The sequence below is a fragment of the Rhinoraja longicauda genome, chromosome 18 (assembly GCF_053455715.1).
Source record: "Rhinoraja longicauda isolate Sanriku21f chromosome 18, sRhiLon1.1, whole genome shotgun sequence".
Lineage (NCBI taxonomy): Eukaryota > Metazoa > Chordata > Chondrichthyes > Rajiformes > Arhynchobatidae > Rhinoraja > Rhinoraja longicauda.
In genome coordinates, this window is record NC_135970.1 from 38,319,709 (window position 1) to 38,339,196 (window position 19,488).

General features: G+C 46.8%; 1 protein-coding gene across 1 annotated transcript in view; it reads left to right on the forward strand.

Annotated features, from left to right (window-relative positions):
* The window catches only part of ano1a (anoctamin 1, calcium activated chloride channel a), a 218,615-nt gene that overhangs the window by 128,400 nt on the left and 70,727 nt on the right, over nucleotides 1–19,488 (forward strand). Inside the window, exons 10-11 of the mRNA XM_078414914.1 lie at nucleotides 423–478; nucleotides 2,493–2,534. Coding sequence (XP_078271040.1) covers nucleotides 423–478; nucleotides 2,493–2,534 — 98 coding nt within the window. The remainder of the gene's footprint in view (nucleotides 1–422; nucleotides 479–2,492; nucleotides 2,535–19,488) is intronic.

A 19,488-nucleotide genomic window follows, 5' to 3' on the forward strand; every position in this document is an offset into this window, starting at 1 on the left:
GAGTTAAAGAGTCATGCAGCGTGGAAACAGGCCCTTCGGCCCAACTTGCTCACATTGACCAACATGTCCCATCTACGCTAGTCCCACCTGCCTGAATTTGGCCCATATCCCTCCAAGCCTGTCCTATCCATGTACTTGTCCAATTGCTTCTTAAACATTGCGATAGTCCCTGCCCCAACGACCTCCTCTGGCATCTCGTTCCATCGTCTCTACATCTCGTTCCATCGTCTCTATGCTCTCGGTCTACTGTTACAAAGTCAAATGGCACGTCCAATGTCTCTTAATTGATTTTGTTTATTGAGCCCTTTGAAACCGAGGAATAACCTTTGTTTGAATATGAAGCACTTTCTTTTATTAGATTTGTAACTTTGTTCTTGTCTAGTTTGTCTGCCATGTTTAAACGAGCTTTTGTTTTGACACAGGGATCACCAGCCTTCTTGCCAGTGGAGTTTACATTGCAGCCTATCCTTTACATGATGTAAGTTCTTCCCTTCAGCTGTCAGGCTTTTAAACACTACAAACCTCCATTAAGCTCTGAACTACTGCACTATTATACTATTGCACTATTATTGTTGTTTATTGTGTGTGTATATATATATATATAAAATAATAACTTTAATTATATAGCACTTTTCATGCAATTGAATGCAGCCCAAAGTGCTTTCCACAAAAACAAACATGTCTAAACAAAGATACAATATAAAACGGTATCAATTTACAACAGTATATATATACACTTATGCACACATGTACATATAGATATATATGCAAGTGTGTAAATGTATATATGTGTCAGTGTAAATGTGCTCTTGTATACATGTATGTGTAAGTGTATATGTGTGTGTCTATATGTATATGTGTGTGTATGTATATGTAAGTGAATGTAAGTATATGTACCTATATATTTGTGTTTGTATATGTATATACACAGGCGCTGAGATTTTTTCTCGTTTATAATGTTTACAGTGTACTATTCTGTTGTAAGTAAGAATTTCTGGGACATATGACAGTAAAACACTCTTGACTCTTCACTCTAACGTCAAACTATCAAGGATGTAAAGGGCAGTAAAATGTGTCAGATACCTTTCGATACATTGAGTAAGTTTTGAACGAGCAGATACGTTTTGCCCTTCACTATAGCCTAAATGCGCTAGGGAACAGGCAAATGGGGCTGTGCCAGAGTTTGATGATGGGGTCTTTTATTAGATTGTTGCGTTTGGAGTAAGTGGAAGTTCAATGTACAAGTGGCAATTCCAACATTTTCTTAATGTAATGAGTTTGGAGAACAATTGTATATCAACTAACTACATGGTTTCATAGGTTCTCTGAGCAGATTTAGGTGATTCAGCCCATCAAGTCTACTCCGCCATTCAATCATGGCTGATCGGTTATGTCAAAAGGCATAGGAGTAGAATTAGGCCATTCGGCCCATCAAGTCTACTCTGCCATTCAATCATGGCTGATCTATCTCTCCCTCCTAACCCCATTCTCCTGCCTTCTCCCCATAACCTCTGACACCCGTACTAATCAAGAATCTGTCTATCTCTGCCTTAAAAATACTTACCATGGGCCAAAATACCTTGTTCGATGTAGTTAAGGAATATACGGAGCGATATTACAGTCGGCAAACTCTACAACAACATGAAAGGGACTATATTGAAATTAGATCAAGTTCTGCTGCAATATAGACAAAATTATATTACAAATGGGCCCAGTTCTTTGGTAAAATGAATTGGCCTACATTATAATTGGGAAGTTCTATCATAATATACACCTAGCAATTTACAATTAAGTTGTTCAATAACAATGAATATTGTTACACATTCATCCGTATCGTTGTACATTCAACCTTCTTCAGTTGTTCGGGGCAAATTTGGAAACTTCAAAACCTTGTAGGGCGGCACAGTGGTGCAGCGGTAGAGTTCCTTACAGCGCCAGAGACCTGGGTTTGATCCTGACTGTGGGTGCTGTCTGTACAGAGTTGGTACACTCTCCCTAGGACTGCATGGGATTTCCCCAGGTACCCCTGTATCCCCCCTCCCCCACCACACACACACAGTCCAAAGGCGTACAGGTTTGTAGTTTAATTGGCTTGTAAAATTGTGTAGGATAGTGTTGGTTGACGGGGGAGGGGGTGGGAGGGAATCGCTGGTCGGCGTAGACCTGGTGGGCGTAGACCTGGTGGGCGTAGACCTGGTGGGCGTAGACCAGGTGGGCGTAGACCAGGTGGGCGTAGACCAGGTGGGCGTAGACCAGGTGGGCGTAGACCTGGTGGGCGTAGACCTGGTGGGCGTAGACCTGGTGGGCGTAGACCTGGTGGGCGTAGACCTGGTGGGCGTAGACCTGGTGGGCCGAAGGGCCTGTTTCCCCGCTGTATCTCTAAAGTCAAACGTCTAAAGACCTTTTTAATGTTTCAAATATTTGTATATAATGGAGGTGGGCAACCAATGCAATTTCTCCTAGCTCATGCAATCTACTTGGACTTTCCACAGGGTCATTACAGAGGGGAAACAACTGAACCAAATGACAGAAAGGTAAGTGGAATTGAAACGTTGAAACTGGAGCTTGAAAAATTCCAGGCAATTGGCAACTCGACCCAGAATGGTTCCTCCACTGATCCCACCTGTCTTCACAGGTGGAGACCAGTGTGTTCTTCACACTCAGCAATGGCCATCACTTGAGCTTCAGTCTTGTACATGTGAGCCACACATAGCTCAGTCTGCATAGTTTATTCAAGAGCTCCTCACAGTGCGTGTTCGCTAGTTATAGGAGTACAATTAGGCCATTCGGCCCATCGAGTCCACTCTGCCATTCAATCATGGTTGATCTCTGCCTCCTAATCCCATTCCACTGCCTTCTCCCCATAACCCTTGACACCCGTTCTAATCAAGAATGTGTCTGTCTCTGCCTTAAAAATATTCACTGACTTGGCCTCCACAGCTGTCTGTGGCAATGAGTTCCACAGATTCACCACCCTGAATGCATTCAAGAGAGAGCTAGATAGAGCTCTTAAGGATAGCGGAGTCAGGGGGTATGGGGAGAAGGCAGGAACGGGGTACTGATTGAGAATGATCAGCCATGATCACATTGAATGGCGGTGCTGACTCGAAGGGCCGAATGGCCTCCTCCTGCACCTATTGTCTATTGTCTTCTCATTCTCGGTTTGTGACCTAACCGAGTCTTTCTGAGTTCCATTCTGTAATTAAGACGTTGTTGTATTTTTGATCAAGTCTCTGCCAAATGCTCGCTACTGTTGATCGAGTTTCTGAGTAACCTCGTCGTCTGAGAAGACAACAAAATGTAGCGAGGTCACACTTGACAGGTGAAGTTTGTCTTGCATCCTGGGAAGCAAGCACCAGTTTAATAATTCGCCCGTTGCTTCGAACGCCAACTCCTCTTGGCCGTCCCCATCTTTGCTCCACCAGTGTGGCTTTGTGCAGTTGTACAGGGCCCTGGTGAGACCACATCTGGAGTATTGTGTACAGTTTTGGTCTCCTAATTTGAGGAAGGACGTCCTTGTAATTGAGGCAGTACAGCGTAGGTTCACGAGGTTAATCCCCGGGATGGCGGGACTGTAATATGAGGAAAGATTGAAAAGACTAGGCTTGTATTCACTGGAGTTTAGAAGGATAGAAACATATAAAATTATAAAAGGACTGGACAAGCCAGATGCGGGAAAAATGTTCCCAATGTTGGGCGAGTCCAGAACCAAGGGCCACAGTCTTGGAATGAAGGGGAGGCCATTTAAAACTGAGGTGAGAAGGAACTTTTTCACCCAGAGAGTTGTGAATTTGTGGAATTCTCTGCCACAGAGGGCAGTGGAGGCCAAATCACTTGGATGAATTTAAGAGAGAGTTAGATAGAGCTCTGGGGGCCAGTGGAATCAAGGGATATGGGGAGAAGGCAGGCACGGGTTATTGATTGTGGATGATCAGCCATGATCATAATGAATGGCGGTGCTGGCTCGAAGGGCCGAATCTCCTACTCCCTCACCTATTGTCGAGCTGTCCACAGTGTACAGACTCATGATAAAGGGAATAATGTTCAGTGCAAGATAAAGCCAGCAAAGCACAATCAAGGATAGTCTGGAGGTGTGCGTTTGCACACTTCTATACCTTTGGCCCGTTTACCATTTTAACTCAACTTCCAAGGCACTTCAATTCTGAGGCTGTGACCACTGGTCCTAGACTCTCCCACTAGTGGAAACATCTTCTCTACATCCACTCTATCCAGGCCTTTCACTGTTTCACTGAGGAGGGGGCTGACTTCTCCCCATATCCCTTGACTCCGCTATCTTCAAGAGCTCTACCTAACTCTCTCTTGAAAGCATCCCGAGAATTGGCCTCCACTGCCTTCTGAGGCAGAGAATTCCACAGATTCCCAACTCTCTGGATGAAAAAGTTTTTCCACATCTCAGTTCTAAATGGTCTGGTCTACCCCTTATTCTTAAACTGTGGCCCCCTGGTTCTGGACTGCCCCAACATCGGGAACATATTTCCTGCCTCTAGCGTGTCCATATACGTTAATAATCGTATATGTTTCAATAAGATTGTAATCATGCATTGTCTTTCTGCTGACTAGATAGCAGGCAACAAAAGCTTTCCACTGCACAATAAACTTAACTGAACCTGGGCAGTACACAGAGGTGCCATGTTTCTGACATCTATGAAGTTGAGTTCCAATGGTGTATGTCATTAAGAGAGGCTTTCCTTATGCTGTTTACTTTGAGATCAAAACAGAAAAGATAACATATACACTTGTTAAAATGTTGGCACCTGTGTGGAAGCTTCGCAATTATAGAATTATAATTCATTCCAAGACTTTGGTGTAATGGAGACTTGGTCTTTTTTTTAAATCTGCTATTTTGAAACTGCCAGGATTAAATTTGGAATAGTTCTTTGTAGGACTTAACAGAGTGTTATGTTGAGAGACACAAGAGACTGCCGATGATGTTGTCTTGAGTGGGGGGGGGGGGGGGGAAACTGCATGTGGAACTCGGGTGGTGCAGCGGTAGAGTTGCCGCCTTACAGCGAATGCAGCGCCTGAGACTCGGGTTCGATCCTGACTACGGGCGCCGTCTGTACGGAGTTTGTACGTTCTCTCCGTGACCTGCGTGGGTTTTCTCTGAGATCTTCGGTTTCCCCCCACACTCCAAAGACGTACAGGTTTGTAGGTTAATTGGCCGGTATAAAATGTTAAATTGTCCCCAGTGTGTGTGGGATGGTGTTAATGTGCAGGGATTGCTGGTCGGTGCGGACTTGGTGGGCCTGTTTCCCGACTGTATCTCTGAACTAAACTAAACTCGTGGGCAGCAGCAGCAGCTGTGGAGGCAAATGGAAAGGTTGTGTGACCCGCTGAGTTCCTCCAGCAGTTTGTTTTATACTTGCCTTGTATTTCATCCTTGGTTGATAATAATGAATGTGCTCACATAACCACAAATGTGATGTCCTCTGCTTCCAATGTAACTGGATTTAACAGGGTAGGATGAAACAAAAAGCTGCAGTAACTCAGCGGGACAGGCACCATCTCTGATGAGAAGGAATGGATGGGGTTTCGGGTCGAGACCTTTCTTCGGACTCTGAACAAGTGTCTCGACCCGTAACGTCACCCATTCCTTCTCTCCAGAGATGCTGCCTGTCCCGCTGAGTTACTCCAGCTTTTTGTATCTATCTTCGGTTTAAACCAGCATCTGCAGCTCCTTCTTACATAGGGTAGGATAACAACATTTTTTTTCCCCCCCAAAATAAACCTTTGAAGGTTTTATGGGCAAATGCATTCCACACATCCAGCTCCCTTATGATGGATGGGAAAATGGTTTAAGTCTTCTCCCTATCCTTGCTAAGCCACTGGTTCTGTCTGTACCTTCCATGACCGCCAACACTTTAAAGACTTGGATTATTTTCACCATTTAAAACAAGTTCAAGGTTGTTAACGCATAGGAAGGAACTGCAGATGCTGGTTTAAACCGAAGATAGACCGACTGGCTTTAAACTACTGATTCCCCTGATGAGAAGGATGAGAGGGGGTCTTATCGAAACGTATAAGATTATTAAGGGGTTGGACACGTTAGAGGCAGGAAACATGTTCCCAATGTTGGGGGAGTCCAGAACCAGGGGCCACAGTTTAAGAATAAGGGGTAGGCCATTTAGAACTGAGATGAGGAAAAACTTTTTCAGTCAGAGAGTTGTGAATCTGTGGAATTCTCTGCCTCAGAAGGCAGTGGAGGCCAATTCTCTGAATGCATTCAAGAGAGAGCTAGATAGAGCTCTTAAGGATAGCGGAGTCAGGGGGTATGGGGAGAAGGCAGGAACGGGGTACTGATTGAGAATGATCAGCCATGATCACATTGAATGGCGGTGCTGGCCTGAAGGGCCGAATGGCCTCCTCCTGCACCTATTGTCTATTGTCTATCCCTGTAGCCTATTGGTTTAATCTTTTCTATCCTGGCCCTTCGAGCCAGCACCACCATTCAATGTGATCATGGCTGATCATTCTCAATCAGTACCCCGTTCCTGCCTTCTCCCCATACCCCCTGACTCCGCTATCCTTAAGAGCTCTATCTAGCTCTCTCTTGAGTCTGTGCTAAAGTACTTGGTCTATGCCTAAATGTTTGGTCACTTGGTCTATGCTGAAGTGCTTGGTCACTTGGTCTATGAAGTGCTTGGTCACTTGGTTTTTGCTGAAGTGCTTGGTCACCTGGTCTTTGCTGAAGTACTTGGTCACTTGGTCTATGCTGAAGTGCTTGGCCACTTGGTCTTTGCTGAAGTGCTTGGTCTTTGCTGAAGTGCTTGGTCACCTGGTATTTGCTGAAGTGCTTGGTCACCTGGTATTTGCTGAAGTGCTTCGTCACCTGGTCTTTGCTGAAGTGCTTGGTCACCTGGTCTTTGCTGAAGTGCTTGGTCTCTTGGTCTATGCTGAAGTGCTTGGCCACCTGGTCTTTGCTGAAGTGTTTGGTCTCTTGGTCTATGCTGAAGTGCTTGGCCACCTGGTCTTTGCTGAAGTACTTGGTCTTTGCTGAAGTGCTTGGCCACCTGGTCCTTGCTGAAGTGCTTGGTCACCTGGTCCTTGCTGAAGTGCTTGGTCACCTGGTCTTTGCTGAAGTGCTTGGTCTCTTGGTCTCTTGGTCTATGCTGAAGTGCTTGGTCTCTTGGTCTATGCTGAAGTGCTTGGCCACCTGGTCTTTGCTGAAGTGCTTGGTCTCTTGGTCTATGCTGAAGTGCTTGGCCACCTGGTCTTTGCTGAAGTACTTGGTCTGTGCTGAAGTACTTGGTCTTTGCTGAAGTACTTGGTCTGTGCTGAAGTGCTTGGTCTCTTGGTCTTTGCTGAAGTACCTGGTCCTTGTTGAAGTGCTTGGTCACCTGGTCTATGCTGAGGTGTTTGGTCACCTGGGCTTTGCTGCAAGCATTCTAGTAAACAAATTTGCTATCAGCTGGGATTGCTTCTGTGGGTGGTAGGAAGTACAGAAAGAATTGGCGTGACGAAAGCTCTTTTGTTTTACAATCTTTGCGATCACAACCTTAACATCTCGGAGTTCTTTATAGCCGATTAATAGATTTACTTTGGGTATTAGCTGCTTGTAGTGGTGGAAATCTGGCCATCAGATTGCATGAAGATCTACATTAATGACACGTTAAACTGAGGCTGAGCGGGAGATTGGACAATGAATTTGGCCAATTCCAGTTTGACACTCATTTGTAAAGCATACTCTGAAACATCGTCTCATGGTGCAAGTACTTTTTATAGATCTGTCAGTCCGCAGTGACCACAAAGCTGCAGACCTGCAGCATCGTAGACACATAGACAATAGGTGCAGGAGTAGGCCACTCGGCCCTTCGAGCCAGCACCGCCATTCAATATGATCATCGCTGATCATCCAGAATCATTATCCCGCTCCTGCTCTCTCCCCATATCTCTTGATTTGGTTAGCCCTAAGAGCTTTAACTTAACTCTCTCTTGAATACTTTCAAATGCACTGACAGAAGGCGTTGAAATCTTGACACAAATGTCAACCTCAGCACTTATTGCAGTTTAGTTTAGTTTTAAGGTGAAACGTTTTAAGGTGAAACATCATAAAGTGCTGGAGTAACTCAGTAACCGGAGGGTGGCATGGTGGTGCAGTGTTGGAGTTGCTGTCTTACAACGCCAGAGACCCAGGTTCGATCCTGACTACGGGTGCTGTCTGTACGGAGTTTCTATGTTCCCCCCCCCCCGTGGATTTTCTCCGAGATCTTTGGTTTCCTCCCACGCTCCAAAGGTTTGTGGGTTAATTGGCTTCAGTAATAATTGTAAATTGTCCCTAATGTGGAGGCTGGTGTATGGGGATCGCTGGTCGGCGTGGACTGCGTCGGCCGAAGGGCCTGTTTCTGCACTGTATCTCTAAACTATCCTCAACTAAAATGAAGGTATCGCAAAAAGCTGGAGTAACTCGGTGGGTCAGGCAGCATCTCGGGAGAGAAGGAATGGGTGACGTTTCGGGTCGAGGCCCTTCTTCAGACTGATGCCAGGGGAGGGGGTGGGACAAAGGAAGGATGTGGTTGGAGACAGGGAGACAGTGGGAGAACTGGGAAGGAGGAGGGGGAAGAGAGGGACAAAGGAGCTATCTAAAGTTAGAGAAGGTATCACAAAATGCTGGAGTAACTCAGCAGGTCAGGCTGCATCTCAGGAGAGAAGGAATGGGCGACGTTTCGGATCGAGACCATTCTTCAGACTGAGAGTTGGAGAAGTCCACGTTCATACTGTAGGGGTGTAAGATAAACTAAGCTCGACTAAAATGAATGCTGATGTTGACATTTGTATCCGGATTTCAGCGCCCTCAGTCACTGCATTTGAAAGTGGTGCATTTTGGAAGGATTCTTTTCGGTTGAGTGCCAAATCAAATCAGTTTTTCTCATACTTTTATCTGTGAGTTCATGTCAGCAAAACCCTTTTTTTTTTAAAAAAAACATTTTTTTAATCTGGGCTCCAGAAAGTCTTGTTGCCAGTACCACCTCCCTTGATTCTCCCCAAGACTCTTCTGGGTCAGGGTCTTTGAGCAAGAAAGATCATCCGAAAGTTCAAGCTATTTCAGGCGTCAGTATCCCAAACTAGTACATTTTAGGAAATCAGTATTTGTTATTTTTGGAGTGATCCATCTTCTCGGCTACACTGGAACTTGTGTAAATTCCACAAGGTCTGTTCCATCAGTAGCTGTCAACACAAATGATTAATAGCGGACTCGACTATGTAACACTATCAATGGAGTGGCTGCTGAGTGCTTAACATGTACCAACCACCGACCCAGCGATGTCGAATGTTGAAAGACTGGAGCGGCTTGGCTTGTATACGCTGGAATTTAGAAGGATGAGAGGGGATCTTATCGAAACATGTAAGATTATTAAGGGATTGGACACGCTAGAGGCAGGAAACATGTTCCCAATGTTGGGGGAGTCAAGAACCAGGGGCCCCACAGTTTAAGAATAAGGGGTAGGCCATTTAGAACGGAGATGAGGAAAAACTTTTTTTCTGTCAGAGTTGTGAATCTGTGGAATTCTCTGCCTCAGAAGGCAGTGGAGGCCAAATCTCTGGATGGATTCAAGAGAGAGCTAGATAGAGCTCTTAAGGATAGTGGAGTTAGGGGGTATGGGGAGAAGGCAGGAGCGGGGTACTGATTGTGAATGATCAGCCATGATCACTTTGAATGGCGGTGCGTACAGGCTCGAAGGGCCAAATGGCCTCCTCCTGCACCTATTGTCTATGAATGTCATGAAGGCTTCTGCTTACTGCTTCAGTTCTGCTGCTCTTCAATGGAGCGCCACTGAGGCAGCGTATTCAATACAGACACTGAGCTCCAAACACTCGGGGTAAAATCTACCAGCGTTTGCATTATGTTGCTCACCACTGCATTCCAAGTGGCTACCAAGGCTGTTGCAACTTTGGACGCTCAGGAAAGTCTGTGCTGCCAGATTTTGTTCGTCTTGATGAACCTTTCAGCAAAGCCATGTGAAATGGCAACTTGCTGAGAGGTTGATAAAGATAGATGAAGGGCGAGCCCAATTTAACGGTGGCGCTGCGGTGGAGTTGCCGCCTTACAGCGCCGGAGACCCGAGTTTGATCCTGACTACGGGCGCCGTCTGTGCGGAGTTTGTACCTTCTCCCCGTGATCTGCGCGGGTTTTCTCCGATATCTTCGGTTTCCTCCCACACTCCAAAGACGTGCACGTTTGTCGGTTAATTGGCTTGGTGAACTTGCAAATTGTCCCTCGTGTGCGTAGGATAGTGTTAATGTGCTGGGATCGTTGGCGGGTGCGGACTCGGTGGGCAGAAGGGCCTGTTTGGTTTCTTTGGAGATACAATGCGAAAACAGGCCCTTCGGCCCACAGAGTCCACACCCACCAACGACCCCAGCACATTAACACAATCCTATGCACACTCGGGACAATTTTATATTGATACCAAAAGCCAATTAACCTACAAACCCGCACGTCTTTGGAGTGTGGGAGTAAACCGAAGAACTTGGAGAAAGCCCTCATGGTCACGGGCAGAACGTACAAACTCCGTACGGACAGCACCCGCAGTCAGTATCAAACCCGGGTCTCTGGCGCTATCAGGCAGTGAGTCTACCACTGCACCACCCTGCACGGTATCTCTAAACTGAACAGTGAAACTTGGTTGCAAGAAATCATAGACAGGAGGGCCTTGAATTTGTTGTTGTATATCTGAGGTCCTGTGAACAAGGGCCGTGCTTGGAGCTACTAAATTAGCTCATCTGGATGACTTGGCATTTCAAGTTATTTTTGTTCCTTCCTTTCTTTTTTTAGTAACCCAACTTTGATTGTTGACCAAAATTCCCACTCTTGTTTGCTATTAAAATAGGGAAGACTTTTAGGAGATGTGTCGTGTGTGTGTGTGTGTGTGTGTGTGTGTGTGTGTGCGTGTGTGTGTGTGTGTGTGTGCGCGTGTGTGTTCAGTCGTGGGAGAGTACAACCGAGCAAAATCTTTACATTTTCTTGTGTATAAGTCCCTGCTTTAAGCCAGAGAACACGGAGAAGGGGTTAAAGATTAATGATATTGTTTGGTCAAAGTTGGATTCCATTGGGATCAGCACTGAGGTCATAATTCATTGTTTCTTTTAACATTTGGAATAAACTAATTTTTTTCGGTTGATGCCAGATTTGGTTGTAGGAAGATGATTGTATATGCTGATTCTGAAGAGGACCTCATTGAATCTTACCGAATGGTGACAGGCCTGGACCTAGTGGATGTGTAGAGGGTGTTTCCACTAGTGGGAAGAGTCCATGACCAGAGGGCACAGCCTCAGAATTAAAGGACGTTCTTTTAGGAAGGAGATGAGGAGGAATTTCTTTAGTCAGAAGTTGGCGAATCTGTGGAATTCTTTCTGCAGAAGGCTGTGGAGGCCAAGTCAGTGGATATTTTTAAGGCAGTGATAGATAGATTCTTGATTAGTACGGGTGTCAGAGGTTGTGGGGAGAAGGCATGAGAGTGGGGTTGGGAGGGAGAGATAGATCAGCCATGATTGAATGGGCCAAATAGCCTATTTCTTCTCCAACCACTTACGATCTGATGAACAAATTAGACGGGGCCATGGGTATGCGGAAACATTGCCTATCCATCCCCTCCACAGATGCTGCCTGACCGGCTGAGTATTTTTTTAATGCTACGAGGCAGCCTTGCCTTCAGATGGCAAGACTCCAAGCTCCGGAATTCCGTGTCTAAAATTATCCTCTCTTGAGCCCTTTTAAGCTGGGATCACGGCAGAACTTTAGAGACATTGTTTGTCGACTTGCCAAGTGTGTCCTGGTGCGGTTTGGTATCAGTCTTGTTTGCTCAAGCTCCCGTAAAGTGCCATGGGATGTTTTTCAAAGCTCTGTGTCAATACAAGTTGTTTTTGTTTGCGTTCGGTTGCTCATTAGCGTGGTGAGCTTGGGGTTTGGGAGCACTAGTGTCACCAGGACGAAGAGATCGGAGCAAAACACACATCGCTGGAAGGACTCGGCGGGTCAGGCAGCATCTGTGGAGGGAGTGGGCGGCCTGCATTTCAGGACGGGACCCTTCGGACTGGAGTAGGGAGGAGGAAGCTGGAATTGAGGACAGGTCAAAGCCTGGCAAGTGATAGGTGGATACAGGAGTCGGGGGGGGGGGGGGGGGGAGCTCTTTGGCAAGCGGGTGGAGTAAATGACAAAGGCGAGAGGTGGCAATGGTAAAGAGAGAAGAGTTCTATGAATACCTTAATTGGTGCACGTGACGATAAAAGACCTTTGAGTGACATGTAACGATGGAGGGGTGGATAAGGGGGCGGGGAGGGTGTGGTAAAGAGGGGGGATTGAAGGGAAATTGAGATTCGGGTATGGGAGATGAGGTTCCAAATGATGGAAAGGAGCAGGGTAACTGGGAGGGTGGGAGTCGGTGAGAGAACTGGGATGGGGGGGGGGGGTTTGGCTGGGGGACAAGAAAGAGAAGTGAAGTGGTTTATGACTGGAAGTTGGGGAAGTCAGTGTTCACAGTGTTGGGTTGTAAAATACCCTGATAGTTACCAACGCACCTACCCAAACACACGCCACCCCTGTTATGTTTTACTTGTGCGACACAGAAACTCCATACAGACAGCACCGGTAGTCAGGATGGAACCCGGATCTCTGGCGCTGTAAGGCAGCAACTCTACCGCTGCGCCACCGCGCCACCCAATGTGTCTTTCAAATCTATATACTAAAACTCTCGTTTGTTATCTTGTTTGTGACTGAACTTCAGCCAAAACGGTAGACGATAGCGCGACAATTTCAGGCCCACCTGACTCACCATCGTCACTTTAGTGATAATGCAAGTAGTTTCATTGAAATCGGTGTTATATTTTTTAAGTTCATATCATATCATATATATACAGCCGGAAACAGGCCTTTTCGGCCCACCAAGTCCGTGCCGCCCAGCGATCCCCGTACATTAACACTATCCTACACCCTCTAGGGAGAATTTTTACATTTACCCAGCCAATTAACCTACATACCTGCACGTCTTTGGAGTGTGGGAGGAAACCGAAGATCTCGGAGAAAACCCACGCAGGTCACGGGGAGAATGTACAAACTCCTTACAGTGCAGCACCCGTAGTCAGGATCGAACCTGAGTCTCCGACGCTGCATTCGCTGTAAAGCAGCAACTCTACCGCTGCGCTACCGTGCCGCGGTAGAGTGGGGGAGGAGGGAGTGGGGGAGTGGGGGAGGAGGGAGTGGGGGAGGAGGGAGTGGGGGAGGAGGGAGTGGGGGAGGAGGGAGTAGGGGAGGAGGGAGTGGGGGAGGAGGGAGAGGGGGAGGAGGGGGAGGTGGGGGAGGGGGAGAGGTCAGGGTACTGCACCAATGCAGGAGAGGTTTGGCCCCAACGGGTCCACTTTGTCTAGTCTTTCATTAATACTGGATAGGATGTGTTTGGATTAATGAACTGGGAAACTGAGCATTATACACAGTAAAAATGATATATAAATGCTGACTAATTGGGAACAGCAGTAGGTGGTTTTAACTTTGGAATACCCAGGGAATTGACAACCCACAACTACTTCTGGTAAAACAATATTAAGTAACTCTTCCTACGTTACTAAGTGACAATCCCTAGAGTCATAGTCATACAGCGTGGAAACAAGCCCTTTAGCTGAACGCCCACACGGACCCACATATCCCATCTACATTAATCCCAACTGCCTGCCTTTGGCACGTATCCTTCTAAACCTCTCCTATCCATGTACCTGTCTAGATGTTTCTTGAATGTTGCGATAGTACCTGCTTCAACCACCTCCTCTGGCAGTTCGTTCCATACAGCCACCGCACAAAAAGTGTACCCCTCAGGTTCCTGTTAAATCTTTTCCCCTCCCCTTCACCCCGTGGCCTCTGGTTCTCGATTCAGCCACACTGTCGAGGGACTGTGAGTTTACCCGATCTATTCCTCTCATGATTTTGTACACCTCTATAAGATGGCCCCTCATCCTCCTGTGCTGCGAGACTTCGAGTCCCAGCCTCCTCAACACCTCTTTATAGCTCAGGCCCTCAGGTCCTGGGGTGACACAGTGGCACAGCGGTCGAGCTGCTACCCTACAGTGCCAGAGACCCGGGTTCAATCCTGGCCACCGATGCTGTTTGTACATAGTTTTGTGCATTCTTCCCGTGAACTAAAAGACTAAGGGAAAGTTATTCTGGGAACAAGTGACTTCTTCTAGACATCTGCGTTACATCTTAAGCAGTCTTGTTCCAATAACGAGGTGACTGGCTGGCTGGTGGGCTGAAGGGAGGGCCGACCGTGATACACACAGTTATTTTCACACTTGCAATCACTATGTGACCTTCAAAATCCAAGATGCTTAGAAATGGATCTGTATTTATCCTGCAACCAAGTGCACGTCCTGTTGGTTATCAAACAGACACCATATTCTTCTGAAGCGTGAATGAAGTTGTAACTGCCGCCTTTGCCAAGTTTGATAAGTAAGAGTTAATTTCACCTCACTAATAGTTAAAGGTACTTGTATGTGATATGGTGCATATCTTTGCTCTTCGTATCGCGCTCTGTGAAATATCTGGTGTGGTGGAGGGGGGTTCTTTGATTTAAAGATGTAAATCTTTAATGCAATAAAAAAAGGAACTGCAGATGCTGGATTCTACCAAAGATAGACACAAAGTGCTGGAGTAACTGGCAGAATCCCTGGAGAAAATGGATAGGTCTTGTTTCGGGTCGAGGCCCTTCTTCTCGACCTGTTGTAGATTATAAAGATTATATTCTTTATTAAAGATTAAAAAGGCCCACTTCAAAATGTAATCACTACTCTACTCACTCCGACCTGCGCGAGATAACCACAGGAGGCGTTTGCGCAGTAATGAATCAGAACCAGAAATAATCTTTGTTTTGCTTTGATGCTTAACCTTTTGTTAAGTTTGGGTGTGGTTTCAGATTTTGCGTGTTAATGGTTCCCAATCATTAGTCGACTCTTACATCGACAAGTCAAAGTTTGCGTTGTATTAAATGTACCCTAAACTACAGAAGGGCGGCACGGTGGCGCAGCGGTAGAGTTGCTGCCTTACAGCGAATGCAGCGCCGGAGACTTGGGTTCGATCCTGACTACGGGCGCCGTCTGTACGGAGTTTGTACGTTCCCCCCGTGACCTGCGTGGGTTTTCTCAGATCTTCGGTTTCCTCCCACACTCCAAAGACGTACAGGTATGTAGGTTAATTGACTGGGTAAATGTAAAAATTGTCCCTCGTGGGTGTAGGATAGTGTTAATGTGCGGGGATCGCTGGGCGGCACGGACTTGGTGGGCTTGTTTCCGCGCTGTATCTCTAAGAAAATAAAAAAAGTCCTGTCCAACAGCAATTTAATTTAAGAAGATGACTGCAGATGCTGGTACAAATCGAAGGTATTTATGCACAAAATGCTGGAGTAACTCAGCAGGTCGGGCAGCATCTCGGGAGAGAAGGAATGGGTGATGTTTCGGGTCGAGACCCTTCTTCAGACTGATCACAGTTTAGTTTAGTGATACAGCGTGGAAATTGGCCCTTCGGCCCACTGAGTCCTCGCCAACCAACGATCCCTGCACACTAACGCTTGTTCTGACCACGCACGAGGGACAATTTGCTCTTTCCCAAGCCAATTTTCCTACAAACCTGCACGTCTTTGGAGTGTGGGAGGAAACTGGAGCACCCAGAGAAAACCCACACAGGTCACGGGGAGAACGTACAAACAAGCAGCTGTAGTCGGGATCGAACCCAGGTGTGTGGCACTGTTAGATAGCAACTCTACTGCTGTGCCATTGTGTCGCCCTTGATCTGGCATTTAATGTCGGTGTCTTGACAATAGACAATCAGTACCCCGTTCCTGCCTTCTCCCCATACCCCCTGACTCCGCTATCCTTAAGAGCTCTATCCAGCTCTCTATCCACTGCCTTCTGAGGCAGAGAATTCCACAGATTCACAACTCGCTGACTGAAAAAGTTTTTCTTCATCGCCGTTATAAATGGCCTACCCCTTATTCTTAAACTGTGTGGCCCCTTGTTCTGGACTCCCCCAACATTGGGAACATGTTTCCTGCCTCTAACGTGTCCAACCCCTTAATAATCTTATGCGTTTCGATAAGATCCCCTCTCATCCTTCTAAATTGACTTGAAACCAAAGGAGGTGCTGCTGACTGTTGAGTATGAGTGTAAGTGTGTGAGTGTGAGTGTGTGTGAGTGTGAGTGTGTCGGTGGATACAGCTGCCCTTCACCACCGCCAAGGCTAGGTGTGCCACAGGTATTACGTCGGGCAGGTCACCGACATCGACCGTTGAATTTATTTTGTGACTTTTTATTCTTTTCTGTGATAGAGACCAGCCCGCTGTTCCAAATTTGGATCAGCAACTGGGAAAAGTTGGGATTTTCAAAACCCTTGTGTATTGGGAAAAGGCCAGGTTTTGTGTGTGTGTGTGTTCACTGGGAAATGTAAGATTACAGATGTTTTTTGATTTAAAACTGGGATCTTTTCATTCTTTTTCCATATTCTGCAAGTGGGTCATAAAAAAATATATATATTTCTATAATGAAGGCAACTGATGAAGTATTATCAATTCGGTAAGGGTTATCCTGAAGAATGAATCATAGAAACATAGAAAATAGGTGCAGGAGGAGGTCATTCGGTCCTTCGAGCCAGCACCGCCATTCAATCTGATCATGGCTGATCATCCAAAATCAGTACCCCGTTCCTGTTTTTTCCCCTATTTCCCTTGATTCCGTTAGCCCTAAGAGCTATATCTAACTCTCCCTTAAACTGAATACTGAAGAATATCCTCAATTTAAGTTATTCCTCGAGTTATTCCTCGAGTATGAAAGGATGTTCCTTCAGGAAGGAGATGAGGACGAATTTCTTTATTCAGACGGTGGTGAACAGCTGTTTAGGCCAAGTCAATGGATACATTTAAGACAGAGAATCACAGATTCTTAATCAGTGAGGGTGCCTGGGGTTATGGGGAGAAGGCAGGAGAATGGTGTTGAGAGGGAAAGATAGATCAGCCACGATTGAATGGTGCTGTAGACTTGATGGGACGAATGGCCTAATTCTGCTCCTATCACTGATGAAATTATGAATGATTTTTGGTTTTGCTGAATTAAAATGCTTAATAAAACTGATAGAAAAGGTTGACCTAAGGTATAAGTGGGAGGGAAGAGCTAAGTGGATGCCTCAGAGTGGGGCAGCTCTTGTGTGCTGGGCCCAGAAGAGGATTTACGATTATCCAATGCAGTCACCCCTCTTTTTAAACCTCCCACTCGTAAATCTATCACTTTCTAGCTGTACGAGCAATATTCTCTTTAATCGTCTTTCTTCACGATCCTTCTCCACACGCAGCCTCTTGTACTCGTTTAGTCTCGAGATACAGCCTGGAAATGGGCCCTTCGGCCCACCAAGTCCACGCTGACCAGCGATCTCCATACACTAGCACTATCCTACACACACCAGGGACAATTTACAATCTTTACTGAGGCCGATTAACCGACAAACCTGTACGTTTTTGGAATGTGGGAGGAAACCAGAGCGCCTGGGCAAAACCCACGCAGGTCACGGGGAGAACGCACAAACTCCGTACAGGCAGCACCCGTGGTCGGGATGGAATCTGGGTCTCGGGCAGCGATCCCTACCCCCTTTGCGTTTGACTTCATTGTATTCATATAGTGTTATTTGATGGGGTAGCCGGCATCAAAGGTTTTTCCCTGTACCTTGGCACACGTGATAATACCCCTACGGATTCATGGTTCTTTAGTTCTGCTGAGTTGGCACTAGGGGTTGCCAACTATCTTACTACCAAATAAGGGACAAGGTGACGTCACCGTCCCGTGCCCCACGTGACCTCACCCAGCCAGCGGCCACGTGCTCCCGCTCCACGATTGGCGGCCGCCCGGGCCGGGAAGTGGGTTGCTAGGCAACCTCCATTAGGCGGCGCCTGGGCCTCCGGGCCTAGACTGAACCGACGTACACTGTCCAGAACAGTGGTCGGCACAGATTTTAGCCAGCATACACAGGTTTTTTTTTTCCGGGCCTACAGCGCCCCCAGGGCCTAATACGGGACAAGGGCGGTCCCGTACGGGACAAGCCAATTTAACCCAAAATACGGGACAGTTGGCGACCCTACCTACAGCGTGCCCCGGGCCTAGTACGGGACAAGGGCGGTCCCAATAGACAATAGGTGCAGGAGGAGGCCATTCGGCCCTTCCAGCCAGCACCGCCATTCAATGTGATCATGGCTGATCATTCTCAATCAGTACCCCGTTCCTGCCTTCTCCCCATACCCCCTGACTCCGCTATCCTTAAGAGCTCTATCCAGCTCTCTCTTGAATGCATTCAGAGAATTGGCCTCCACTGCCTTCTGAGGCAGAGAATTCCACAGATTCACAGCTCTCTGACTGAAAAAGTTTTTCCTCATCTCAGTTCTTATTTTGAAGATAGACACAAGGTCGTTCCCGTACGGGACAAACCAATTTAGCCCAAAATACGGGATGTCCCGGCTGATGCGGGACATTTGGCGATCCCAGCAGAGTTGGCACCCACCAGCGGAATGGTGGGAAAGGGAACGGTTCTGCGTTGCCATCCGCTCAGGCCAGGACTCCCTGACTTGCTCGTGCCAGCTTGGGTTTCTACTGTCGGCAGGGTGAAAGAATTCCAACAGATTTAGCGACGGGCTGTTAGTTATTTGGTGCCACGCTGTGTTTGTTATTTCGTGTCATACTGGAGGTCAGACATGCCGGTCGAGTAGCCAGAGCAGCAGACAGCTTAAATTAAACCTGAAACATCGGTTTTGCTTCTGGGGCTAATTCTGAACCACGGCAAATGCTCCTCCTGCTTCATCAAGTCTGAGAAATATCCCCAAAGTATTTCACACACTATAAAAAGGACAGGAATTGCTATTTGATGACATCAAGTTTACACCGCAATTAGTTCCCACAAATAGCAATGGAACGAGTAATTGTCCCCTTTATTATGATTATCTTTTGTTGCTGAGGATATAATATTGTGGAGGGCACGGGGGGGGGGGGGGGGGGGGGGGGGGGGGGGGGGGGAGAGAGAGAGGCCCAGTATACTTTTAAATGGAATATCCTGTTTTCCTTTAAGGTAGAAACAAGCTAATTGGGGTTTATTTTTGATGTCTCTTGCAATTGGAAGGCTGTAGAACACTGGGGCACCAATCCAGATTGGCAACTTGGAGTGGCACTTGCTGTAAGCATTCGTGTTAAAGACCTTCTTGGCAAGGGAATTCAATAAAATGATATCATTCAATGGAAGGAGGTGAACTTTGTCAGTTGCCATTTTCTCTCTGCAAAAGGTGTTTGTAAATGGCACGGTTTGCACTTGGTGGAGTTGTGCAAGTTTTCACTAATCCAGGATTACTTAGTGTGGTACAACGTGCTGGACCGACTGACGATAGCCACAAAATGCTGGCGTAACTCAGCGGGTCAGGCAGCATCCCTGGAGACTAGGATTAGGCAAGGTTTTGGGTCGAG